The sequence below is a fragment of the Anabrus simplex genome, chromosome 1 (assembly GCF_040414725.1).
Source record: "Anabrus simplex isolate iqAnaSimp1 chromosome 1, ASM4041472v1, whole genome shotgun sequence".
In the NCBI taxonomy this organism is placed as follows: domain Eukaryota; kingdom Metazoa; phylum Arthropoda; class Insecta; order Orthoptera; family Tettigoniidae; genus Anabrus; species Anabrus simplex.
In genome coordinates, this window is record NC_090265.1 from 731,468,600 (window position 1) to 731,482,245 (window position 13,646).

Below are 13,646 nucleotides of genomic sequence, written 5' to 3' on the forward strand. Positions count from 1 at the left end.
GACAATATATATCTTATTTTTTACTAACTTATTATACTCGTCAATTTTCTTTCTGTAAGCTGTACTCAAATAGAACTCTATTCTGGACCTTCCCAATTAAAGTGCTGACAATATATATCTTATTTTTTACTAACTTATTATACTCGTCAATTTTCTTTCTGTAAGCTGTACTCAAATAGAACTCTATTCTGGACCTTCCAAACTGAATCATATCGGCAACAGCGTTGATGTGTGCTTGAGACACTTCATGGCATCTCTTTAAAACTCTGAAATTATCTAAATTGTCGACACCGTCTTTATTCCAAGCATTATTTTCTGAGTAAAATAGAATACATGGCCAACAGTACAGTTTATTCAATTTTGCACAACCACATAACCAGTCCAGATTTATGTATCACGGATCATGAAAATATTGTACTGTTCTTTACGATTCCTTGAATAGATTTTTAGGATAAGGCGTGAGTCTACCTTTTTCAATTATGTTTTCCTTTTCTCCAAAAGCTCTTAACGAAAATGGTGTGTTCATTAAGCTTTTTATTATACATGTACATTCTGGGCCCGCCAACTCACTTATTTTCGAGGTGGAAGTGACAGCACTCATTTTAATGTTTAATACACTGTGCAGTCCTATAGGCTATCCTTACCTAACATAAATTAAATTCACACTTTAACAAGAGAAGTCACATCATAATATAATAGAAAACAATAGCACAATAATATAACAATGAACTGCTCAGCGTGGTGGAAAGAAAGGACGGAACAGCACAGGACCGAAGTTATAAGCTTTTGTTTCCACTTTCCACTATGGTAACACGACCGGAGAACATAGTAGGATACATCTCAGTGTTGAGGGGAAAAAGGGGCCTTGCTTGGAGCAGGCGCATTAATACTCCCCTACCTGTTAGAAGAGGTTCAAAGCATAACCACTGCATGGAGTGGTAACAGCCTCCCGCTCAGCTTTCACAGTGGCAAACTGCCGCAACTGAGATTTTGCGACACGTCCAGGCGAAGAAACAAAAATATTAAATATTAATATTAAAGAATATTCAATTTTTATATTTTCATACGCCGGTGCAGAGAAAGTGATCACTGTCTAGATATAGGTCCATAAGTTGCATTGTAACTTGAGTAGCCATGCTCAGTGTATTCTGAGCATTCAAGACACCTTAAACAGCGTATACTTTAGTGAAGATGCAGCCTGTGTCGTCGCAGTTTAACACCGTACCTGTGTGCCTTACCAGGCATAAATTTCCAGAATGATAAACGACCTCTCAATGGAATCATTGATTCATCAACTACGAGGTTTTTCACCTAGAGTTTTGACACTCGTTGACATCTAACAAATTCAGCGACAATTAAAACAAACCCTAAAGAACACTTCCTTTCTTTTCACGGACCACAAAAAATTTAAGCTGTTAAATATAAACCCGGGCCTACCTACTACAGCTAAAACCCTTCCAAAGATCCATAAGGCCAACATCCCTATCCACCCTATTATTAACTATAGGCCTAGTTCTCTGTATAAAGCTTCTCAATTTGTCCAAAATTTCTTGGCGAAAACTACCATTTTCTTGCCAATAAGTCTATTAAAAACACCATTGAACTGACAAACTAAAGACCTTTGATTTGCAACCCAACCACTCCCTTCATTCTTTTGACATAGTCAACATGTATCCAAGCATACAAACAGCAAAGCTTTTCCCCATTATTGAAAGTAACTTAAAGAAATATAGTCCTCTTAGCAAACTTGAAATACACGATTTCATCTCCATTCTGAAATTAGTTGTCAATAATAACTTTTTCACTTTTGACTAAACTATTTGAGGAGTGGAAATGCTAAAGGATCTAAGTACCATTTTTTAACTTTCGGGTTTTTTAACTGCTAACCGATCTATGTCTTTGCGCCAGTGCTGTGCTAGGGGATTTATGTGCCTCAGTTGTTCCTTGGAGTTTCTACAGTCCCTAACAGAATACACTAGTTCTATGTTCAAACAGGCCTGCTATGCTAGTGGATCTATATGCCACAGCCGTCTGCCACTAGCCGAGAAGTAGTCAACTTCATCTCGTGCTATTATTTTGCTTACTGAAGCTTTTGTGGTATTTGAAAATGATGGACGAGAATGATGACAATAATAGTATGAATGCCAGTGCTTTTAGTAGGTGATGGAAGTGTTGAGAAATTTACGTTCAGAACAAAACAGCAAAAGCAAGATTAAGTGGAAAGTCTTACCTCACACAGAAGAAACAGAACAGGTGGAAAATTGACGCAAAACAACTGCCGCCTTTACAGGTTAGTTCTGTTGTTTTTGACAGTAGAAGTAAACTTATAATACACAATATTTCTTTCTGTAAGCCTAAGCCTACATTATTATCTAGTAATATAAAATTGCCAAAAAACAGTCTTAACTGTATCCTGTTCTACCTCAATACGTAGGTAGGTCTACTTTTAACTTGTTATAATCTAACAGTGACATTATAGGTGCTGTCATGTGTTTTAGATGGTCAAACGCACCAAACTCTCATCAATTTAACGTTACATTTAAAATTTGTCTTATTAGGTGAAGTGTTTTATAAGATACACCTTATGTTCTATATACCCCAAGCTGGACTATTTTCTCGTGTATCATACCTTAACAACTATGTTACCTTCTCTGATTTGCTTTCAACGTTTTAACTTGTTACAATTTAACTTTTAACATTTGTCATTGTATTTGCTATCAAGTGTTTTATATTTTAACTAGTGATAATTCAACATTTGTCTTGTAGGTGCTATCATGTGTTTTATACTGTTGTTTGATAAGTTGTGTTTTGCTCAATTGATTCATTGGCTGATGATGACGCGCAATGAGCATCGAAACTAGTACCAATCTTCTTTAAACGATATGTGATGTATACTCACATCAATAAATATTCATAGTATTGAAAGGGTGGACCCTTAGCATTTTAATTTTACTCTTGAAGTTCATATGCATTATATCTAATTGTGGCTGAATCTTGTGCAGCTTTCCAGCTAAAGCATCGTTGGGAGCAAAGTGCCAGAATCGAAGTAGTAACTGAAAACGATTTCTTGGCATTGCCTTACCACCTACACTATTTCCATATACAGAAAACTGGCTCCAGTAATTTGATAATGAAGGCATTCTTACAAGACTCATCCACAATCTCAAACCTATAAAAGCTTCCATTTCCTCCTTTGTAGTATCTACCCACTCCTTCAAACGACTAGACCGCTTAATATGCATAGATGCTAGTGTTTGATTTGCATTGAGATTAGTTTGTAGTACCATCAAATCAAGAACTTCGTCTGTTAGGAACAGGCAGTAAAACTCATATGGTGTGGCTGTAGAAGTATCAATTTGAAGATTTAGATGCTCCTGGCTTGTAAATGGAATATCTTTCTGTGCCCCTACACAAGGACTCCAGGCATCATTGTTCACATGATTGTCTACACCATTTGCACCAGCACCATCCTCACCTATAATATCACTATCAGTATCACCATCGTCTTCCGCATCACTCGATACATCTGTCATACTGTCACTGTCATTGCACTCACCATCACTAGCGTTATATTCACTGCCATCAACACATCTTCCTCTCCATCAAAATCCATCAGTAATTCACAAATATCCACTTCACTAATTCTCTTCTTTGCAAGTCGCTTACCATTTCTACCAAGATTATTACCAATATCTTTTCATTTCTTATATTTTTGCACAACTGTTCAAACTGAGCAATAATTCATACGTAAACGAGGAATAAACATTGCCTGGCGCACTTTCACTTGTGACAATGACCACTGGCCAGTCAGTGACTTCCGAAGAATAATATGGCACCATATGGTGGCACACAGTAGAAATACATAGTTGGAGTAGACCCTGAAGTTTGCTCTTCACGTAGTACGAATTTTACATGCATAGATGTCACAGCTGATTTTTTTTACGATGCATCGCCTGAAACTCTACTGTGCCGCTATATGGCGTCACGCCAACTCTGATTTCAAGAACGCCCAAATTTGAAGACCAGCGTGACACCATTCGGCGGCACAGAGCAACATGTTAACACTTCCGAAATTACTGTTATTCCAGACCTTGAGCTCAGCTGGAAAGCGCGCTTGCTGTACAAGTCGATACAAGTGCGAAATGATACAAAGTTTTTAAATGTAATGTGCACAAATAAAACGTCTGCGGTTTTTATAACATTTTAACACACAAAAAAAAATGTGAAATTCCCAGTCATATATTAGGACCAAAACAGCAATAGGCAATCCCAAAACCTCCCATGGCTTTATGTATGTAAGGTGCAACGTATGTTCTGGTCTTGATAACACGATAATATTGAAATACTACATTTGTGTTGCTTAAGAAGGAGCAGTTTCGATTCCTGCCTGAAAGCCCAGTGACTATACAGTGCCCTCAGGGAAGTGCTGAAAACCTGTTCGGCTATACACTCAAAGAAAGTAAAAAAATAAAAATAAAGATCTAACCCTGGACATAATGTAGACTTTTGCAAGTATGAATATTTGAAGAAACTCGTTCCGTCTTCAAGTACAGCTGCTGAAATGCGCTCTGTCTCCTTCCAATTGTTGTGGACACTCTGCTTTATGATTTCTGAGAATTCTCTAAACAATACCAACCAAATGCGATGCTAAGATGGTCCCTTATGCAAGTTCGCCACTGATTGCTTTTCCAGTACAGTAGGCTACTTCCTCCAATTACCGCAATGACGGGACGTTAACACCATGATCCGTAAGTATGCCGTAGCCGTCCTTTTGTGAGATACATTTTCTTGAAAAATGCGTGATCGAGGATTTAGCGTTTATGGGACTGAAATTTCTGGATGGTTGATCCGGGAAATTGTTTCTTCGAGGAACTGATAATGCAAGATTTTTACAACGTGATTTAATTAGGATGCTCACGGGACCACGTAATTTGAACGAGTAATATGGGAAAATGTAGTTTCCGGGAACGTATAATCGAGGTGCTACTGTATACAATTTGTTCAAACATCAAACAAACACAAGTCCAAATAAAATTTTACATTCTTCCTAGATCGAAACTTCTTCATAATAATGTCTCTCTTGATGTCTCCGAAATAAATTTTTAAAAATATATATTGCAATAAATTTTAGAACACAAATAAATTTCTCCGTCCTTTCTTGATGATGTTCTAACACAGATCACACATTCTATAGCACTATACGCGGCAAAGTGCTGGCCAGTCACACAAAGACATGTCACGGAAATGAGGATGCTTCGATGGCCTCTGAAACTCTGTAAACTGGACCACGTGGCTCCAATTACTGACAAAATGAAGGAGACTCATCTGAGATGGCGTGGTCACGTACTGCGCAGCAGTAGTAACTCAGTAGCGAAGGTGGCACTAGATTTGCACCCTAAGGGCCATCGACCACGGGGACGGCTAAGGAAGAGATGGCTTGATGCACTACGTGGGAAAGCGACGGAAAGCGAAGTGCAGAAAAGCGGACGCTGCAATTATGCAGAATAAATGGTAGGAGGAAGAAGAAGAAAGTTCACTCTAGCGAGAACTCCATTGTAGTAACAGGTTTTTTTTTATGTCCCTTGAAAATTCTTACAATGAACTGTGTAATATGCTTTCGTTACAACGAGAATCCTTTCACTAATTCATCCGTTATTATGGGTGATTTAGGGTGTATAATTTTTCTGGTCTTGATATTTATGCACTACAGCAATTATACTGAACGCGATCTATTTCTCGCTAGGTGCACTAGTGAGCTGTATCGTCAATATTCGAAGGTGCTGCAGAAGATGATAAGTAATACCCGGTGACTAACGTAAAAAAAAAAAAAAATTGAAGTTACAAATGAAAGCGGTTTTCATAATAAATGCGTAAATAATGTGGCGGAAAGCAGTTTTTAATACATTAGAAATAAAGGCTATGTTAAGACTATCACAGCAGCCCAATACAATGAGTGGCCAAAATTCACGGCGGGAAGGGGTGTCTCATTAGAAAATGTGCCGTGTATGACCCTTGAGCGTTGCAGCTAGCTGCGGCGTAGCTGAGCAGTCTGTCATAGACACCAGTGTTGTGAAGATGGCAATACGTCGCGAGTTAACCAACTTTGAACATGGGTTGATCGTCGGCACATGGGACATAGCATTACGGAGATTACACACGAATTTGTGTTTCCGAGGTCAACAGTGTCGATGGTGGATCTTCAATATTGCAGAGAAAATGTTACCAACCGTGTAAACCGCTGCATGGGAATCACGTCGCCTACGCAGAACCAAACTGGGCCCTCGATGGACTACTGCAAGTCAGATCACTGCCCAGTTGAAGGTTGGGAGTCAGGAACCCATTTCTACCAGGACTGTAAGGAGGCAACTGTACCGCATAGGCTTCCTCAGCCGACGACCAACTCAGGTGCCTTTGCCGACACCTCGACATAGAGCAAAATGCGTGGGTCCAGTACCCTCCAGAAAGATTCCAACACCTTGTAGAGTCGACGCCTCGCTGTATTGCTGCCGTTTTGAGGGATCGCGGAGGAGCAACTTGTTATTAACATCACATTCAGTGTCTTCCCACGACTTTTGGCCACTCAATGTACTGGCAAGCTGCATCACTGGTTTCAGAGGTTACTTTACATATTCTCGCGTTCTGTTATATTTCAAAAAGATTTGTAACCGTACGTATGTACGATCCCCAAATTTTTAGGTTAGGAAATTTTCGTATATAGTTTGTAATGTTAAAATCATGTAATTTTGTTTATTGAGAATGTAAAAACGTAATATTATAAGAAGAATGTGTAGTTAGGGAATATTGCATATGAGCATCATTATATTTTGTATATATATCCGTTTGGGTAAGAGTCTGTAAATATGGCCCAGCCATAGGATTGTGAAACCGGGAAAACTGCAACTATATCGGGAAGGACGGTTGAAGTCAGTTGAATGTGTTGCAAAAAAGTGGCTTGGAAACACGGGGTACGGCAGGTAGCATAGGCTGAAGAATTGGAGTGGATCAATGTGGATATACGTGAGTGGACGTTCAATGTCACATCAGACACTCAATAGCCAATACGAGGGCTTTGTTTTAAGCGAGGTTGGGTTGACTCAGTGACGCGTCAAGAAGTGCCTGTGAGAGCGTTGCTACCTATAAACTTTTCAGGATGCTATGACCACGGGCAGCAAGCTATATAAGTATGTACGCGTGTGTGGCAAGTCATTCGGACTCTGATTCTGTTTCTGGTTGTGTTTCTGTGCGTTTCTCACTCGGACCGGCGCGCAGGAGCTACTTTGCGCATAGTCCTAGGCAATGTTGTATTGTTCTTGAGTATCGTTTTCGGAGTGAGCACGCTATATGTCGCTGATGCTAATGAGTTTCTGGTGGCTGTTAGGTCAAAGACGCTACTTAAGTGTTTATTTGTAACTCCAACTCTGTATAATAGTTGGACTACAATTCTTCTACGAGATTATGTACAGTGGATGTGGTGATGCGTACAGGATCGAGATTCGGTAGAGGATGTGTGTTTGTGCACAGAGCTGATTCTTGGTCAAGAAAATCGTCGGCCGAGTATCCACTTTCAGTTGCAGAAACCTGAGGCGTTACACCAACCTGTGCGGCAGTCGGGAAGGACTCAAGACGTCGATGAAGAAGTGTGTAAATAAGTTTAGGGATGCTCTTCGTAAAGATGGTTGCATCTGTACGTAGAGAAAGTCGTCGTACTTTTCTTTACCAGAATACGATTTTTGTTCTGTAACAGTAGTGAGTGTAGTGGGACTCTTACCTGGAGGTATGTAAAGAAATGTATATCTCGTCAAGTAATTATTTTGTTATTGGTAGTAGTGTGTATATTTGCCTTTGTAAACGACAAACGAGTAGGTCTCGTCAAGTAATGATTTGGTTGTTGTTAGTGGTGTGTATATTTGCCTTTGTAAACGACAAACAAGTAGGTCTCGTCAACTAAGGATTTGGTTGTTGTTAGTAGTGTGTATATTTGCCTTTGTAAACGACAAACGAGTAGGTCTCGTGAAGTAATGATTAATGTTGGTCGTACTTGTTTGTACGTTGCCTTTGTGGACGGCAATCAGGAGGGGGTCTCTTTAAGTGATGATTATTGTGGTATTTATTATATTTTGTTTATTATTTTGGGAGTAAAGTCCTGGTATCAAACTTGCAGTAAATCTTTTTATCAGTGGAGTTAGGATGAACCTGGCATGCTACCTACATCTAATTTCAGGGGTAAACAGGTAAGGTTATAAAGTAAGTCTGGAGCTTCGTCAGCCCGATGACCATCGCCTTGGGAGAGGGAGTTACTCATTGCTCTACATAGTTATATATTCCTGTAATTGTTTTACAGGTGGCGCCCATTAGCTTGGTATTTATACTTATTTCACTCACTGTTAATTCATTTCATATTTTCTATCGATTGCAATGGTTACAGATTATTACCAAGTAAATTTATAGGGAGGAAGTTATCATTACTCTACTGGGTCTTGAAATTATGTCTGCATGATATATAAATTATTAAGTAAGGTTAGGTGAAAATTGGAACGTTTGCCACAGTAGCCTCTGGAGTGATGCTACAGTATTACAGTTGAACATCACGTTCATGTAGTACTGAAATTAGAAAAATAACTAATGGGTAAACCGTAGTACGACCAAGCAAGTGGCCACTTCGCTAACAGGTTGAAGTTGGTAGATAGTGGTTTGGAACCCCACTGTCGGTAGCCCGCAAGGTGGTTTTCCATGGTTTTCCATGTTCACACCAAGCAAATACTGGGGCTATACTTTAATGAAGTCTACGGTCACTTCCTTCTCACTCCTAGCCCTTTCCTATACTATCGTCGCTATAAGACCTACCTATGTCAGTCCGACGTAAGCAAACAAGGTACACACATCACCACATTGCAGAACAACTGACCCCGAGCTGCCTTGCACCCGGCCTTATGTAGGCACAGGGTGGTTCGCATGTACGAGAAGCAGCACGGGCGTTAGCCGTGAGAGAGGCAGCGAGGGAGTACCATAAGGGTTCCCTCCCTCGATACTGCTTTATTATATTTAAAATACATACAAGAAACGTAATTCAGGCAAGGCCTGGCACAATGTGAATACACAAGATACATTTGAACAAAGAACACTATTCTTTACAAAAGAAGATACATACAAAATTTTTCCATGAACAAAGTCTTACATGGTCTCAGGAAGGCACGTAAGGGACCACTGAAGAACAGGAATGGTGGTCTGGTGTAGGGGCCGACGAGGCAAGGTCCATCATTGCTCTACGGCCAGCTGCAGCGTTACATTTTGGTTGCTGACTTGCTTGCCGCCCCACGACGTCCGCGTCCTCGTCCTGGCCGAGTGGAGCCGGCCCCGCGGGTGACCGCGGGCTGGCGGAGAGCTGCTGTATAGATGAAGCCTTCTGGCAAGACGGCGACCTGATCGCCGGTGGCCTGGTCTACCTGTACTGCCACGTCCCACCCCAGGGCTAGGGCCAGATAGAGGAGGTTGGCCCGATTGAAGAAATACTTCTTCTGCGCTGGATCGAGGCGTGGCCATGCTGAGAGTGCCCACAGGGTGGTGGCTGCGTCGTGGTGATCGCGTCCCGTAGGGATGAGAGCGAGCTGTTCCCTTAGTGCGGTTGCGATCTGGTACACCTTGGTGTCGGCCGATGTTGGGAGGCCCTTGTCGTAGGTCACCAGCTGTAGTTGTCTCCAAGGGATGGCGTCAGGCTGCGGTGGCTGGTCCTGGTCGTCCGTGCCTCCGTCATATTCCCCCTGCTCCTCGTCTAAAAAAGAATCCATGCAAGCCTCCATTTCCTTGAAGCGTTCAGACATGGCCTGTATGGTGGCTGTTAGTGTGTTGATGTTATCCTGAGACATCTCTTGATCGGGGTCGATCTCCTGGAGTATGGCTGTGATGGTATCAGTAGAGGTAGCTCGTGACTGGTGGACAACGGGAGTAATGCTAGTAGCCTTGTGATGAACGTTCCGACGAGCAGTACTTTTCTGTTGCCGGTATGTCGTATCTAAACGAGTCTGAGGCATACTCCGATGACCCGGCGTAGTAACAGGGGTGGCATACCCGAGAAGCTGTTACTTGAGGTTTAGTTGCTCACCTCTCTCCCGACTAACTCCTGGGAAGACATTGGAGAATTTCAGGGGGGTGCGGGGGTGTGCAATGAAAAACACACATCAATTTGCTAAATAGTAAAAAGTTGTGACAGAGAAAAGAATCTACTACAAAAAGTTATCTTCATCACTGCTAAATCGTACATGCAGAAAATGTTTTAACTAAAATTATTACACATAACGACCTTCTTGATGACAGACAAAATCTTCCATTAAATTTGAAAAGTGAATTGAAGAGCTTGATTTCAGAACATTTGTCATCCTTGAAAACCGAAGTAGCACTCTATTTTCCAGACATTTCTTCAGATAGCTGGCAATTTCAGTTGACACAAAATCCGTTCAAAATAGAACTGGATTTCATTCCTAATTTCATTCAAGAGCAGACTATCAACCTAAAATGTGATTCCGAAGCAAAAGCTGAGTTTCTACATTTGACTGTTGAATTATTTTGGTTAAACTATTTTTCATTATACCCACAAGTTGGTAAGGAAGCTGCAAGGTTGTTGGAGCAGTTTCCATCAACATATCTATGCAAGTTACACTGGCTTACATCAAATCAAAATACCGAGCAGGGCTAGAGGTGTGCAGTATCACAGTTGGAACTAAACATTAAAAAGCTTGTGAAAGAAAAACAGTGCCTGCCCTCTCATTAATCATTAATCCTGTTCTTACAAAATGAAACAAATGATGTAGTTTGAAATGTTAATTGCAGTGAGTGTAGATTCCCCCGTAATATATTTACTGTCATTTTTTTATTCTCTTGTATCATTATTTGTGTTATTCGTGACTTTCTTTGTAAAGTAATTACATTATAATTATTACTTTGAAACTTGTAATATTCTGTATTAAGCACTCATAATCACCATAATTTTTTTTTTTTGGAGATATTAACCCTAACAGAAAAGTAGAACTTGTGTAAAACAGTAATTCATTAGAGAGACGTGAAATAATTTAGGACAAAAAAAGGGGGAGCAGGCCCAGAAAGATTGAGAACCACAGTTGTAGAAGATAGCCGCCAACATATCGGTAGTCACAGCATCAATTTCAACCAAATTTTCATTAGCATCCATGGCTTATTCCCTTTCACTATGCCCCGCAAGAAGAACCTTGTTAGGTTGACTTTTATAAGCAAACGTTAGGAGGTACATAATATAATTTCGTGTGGCTATTTCTAGCTGAGTGCAGCCCTTGTAAGACAGACCCTCTGATGAGGGTGGGCGGCATCTGCTACATGTAGGTAACTGCGTGTTATTGTGGTGGAGGATAGTGTCATATGTGGTGTGTGAGTTGCAGGGATGTTGGGGACAGCACAAAGGCCCAACCCCCGGGCCATTGGAATTAAACAATTAAGGTTAAAATCCCCAACTCGGCCGGGAATCGAACCCGGGACCCTCTGAACCGAAGGCCAGTACGCTGACCATTCAGCCAACGAGTCGGACATGTTAGGAGGTAAGAGTGAGGAAATAGCCTGCCTGCATTAAGATAAAGAGGTACATACCTGAAAGGACTGAAGCGTGTCTGCATATGGGTCGGTTCTGCGTGTGCCCATGAGCACAGCCTTCAAGTCCGGTCTCTCGTCCAACACAACTTCAAGAGCTGTTTTAATTGGAGAAGGAACAACCTTCAGTTCAAGGTTATACCTGGAACAAAAGTGGAAGAAAAAGTCCATCAGTAAAAGATCCTTTCAACTGACTAACAAATTATCACGATTTCAGAATACAGTTATCCTTTATATCTAGCCTTCACACCAAGCTTGATAGCTGCAGTCGCTTAAGTGCGGCCAGTATCCAGTAATCGGGAGATAGTGGGTTCGAGCCCCACTGTCGGCAGCCCTGAAGATGGTTTTCCGTGGTTTCCCATTTTCACACCAGGCAAATGCCGGGGCTGTACCTTAATTAAGGCCACGGCCGCTTGATTCTACTTCCTAGACCACAATCAATCAATCAATCAATCAATCAATAATGATCTGCATTTAGGGCAGTCGCCCAGGTGGCAGATTCCCTATCTGTTGTTTTCCTAGCCCTCTCCTAAATGATCGCCAAAAAATTGGAAAATTATTGAACATTTCCCTTGGTAAGTTATTCCAATCCCTAACTCCCCTTAATATAAACGAATACTTGCCCCAATTTGTCCTCTTGAATTCCAACTTTATCTTCATATTGTGATCTTTCCTACTTTTAAAGACACCACTCAAACTTATTCGTCTACTGATGTCCTCCCACGCCATCTCTCCTCTGACAGCTCGGAACATACCATTTAATCGAGCAGCTTGTCTCCTTTCTCCCAAATTTTCCCAGCCCAAACTTTGCAACATTTTTGTAACGCTACTCTTTTGTCGGAAATCACTCAGTACAAATCGAGTTGCTTTTCTTTAGATTTTTTTCCAGTTCTTGAATCAAGTAATCCTGGTGAGGGTCCCATATTACATCCCTACTACAACCCCTAATACCCTCACAACCATGTGCAGAGATCTGTACCCTTTATTAACAATCATATTTATGTGATTACCCCAATGAAGGTCTTTTCTTATGTTAATACCTAGGTACTTACAATGATCCCCCAAAAGGAACTTTCACCCCATCAACGCAGTAATTAAAACTGAGAGGACTTTTCCTATTTGTGAAACTCACAACCTGACTTTTAACCCCGTTTATCATCATACCATTGCCCACCATCCATCTCACAACACTATCGAGGTCACCCTGCAGCCGCTCACAATCTTGTAATTTATTTATTACTCTGTACAGAACAACATCATCTGCAAACAGCCTTATCTCTGATTCCACTTCTTTATACCTATCATTGATATATATAAGAAAACATAAAGGTCCAATAATACTGCCTTGAGGAATTCCCCTCTTAATTATTACAGGGTCAGATCAAGTTTTGCCTACTCTAATTCTCTGAGTTCTATTTTCTAGAAATAGAATAAAAATTCAGTCACTCTTTTTTCTAGTCCAATTGCACTCATTTTTGCCAGTAGTCTTCCATGATCTACTCTATCAAATGCCTTAGATAGGTCAATCGCAATATAGTCCATTTGGCATCCTGAATCCAGGATATCTGCTGTATCTTGCTGAAATCCTACAAGCTGAAATTCAGTCGAATAACCTGTCCTAAACCCAAACTGCCTTCTGTCAAACCAGTTATTAATTTTGCAAACATGTCTAATATAATCAGAAAGAATGCTTTCCCAAAGCTTACATGCAATGCATGTCAAACTGACTGGCCTGTAAATTTCAGCTTTATGTCTATCACCCTTTCCTTTATACACAGGGGCTACTATAGCAACTCTCCATTCATTTGGTATAGCTCCTTCAACCAAACAATAATCAAATAAGTATTTCAGATATGGTACTATATCCCAACCCATTGCCTTTAGTATATCCCCAGAAATCTTATCAATTCCAGCTGCTTTTCTAGTTTTCAACTTTTGTATCTTACTGTAAATGTCATTGTTATCATAGGTAAATTTTAATACTTTAGTATTACTCACATCCCCTATCTGGACATTATCCTTGTAACCAACAATTT

The 13,646-nt window shown here is 40.6% G+C and overlaps 1 protein-coding gene across 1 annotated transcript in view; it reads right to left on the minus strand.

Moving 5' to 3' along the window:
- The window catches only part of LOC136857442 (FAD synthase), an 88,927-nt gene that overhangs the window by 40,491 nt on the left and 34,790 nt on the right, over positions 1-13,646 (minus strand). The window contains exon 3 of the mRNA XM_067136109.2: positions 11,611-11,752. Coding sequence (XP_066992210.2) covers positions 11,611-11,752 — 142 coding nt within the window. The remainder of the gene's footprint in view (positions 1-11,610; positions 11,753-13,646) is intronic.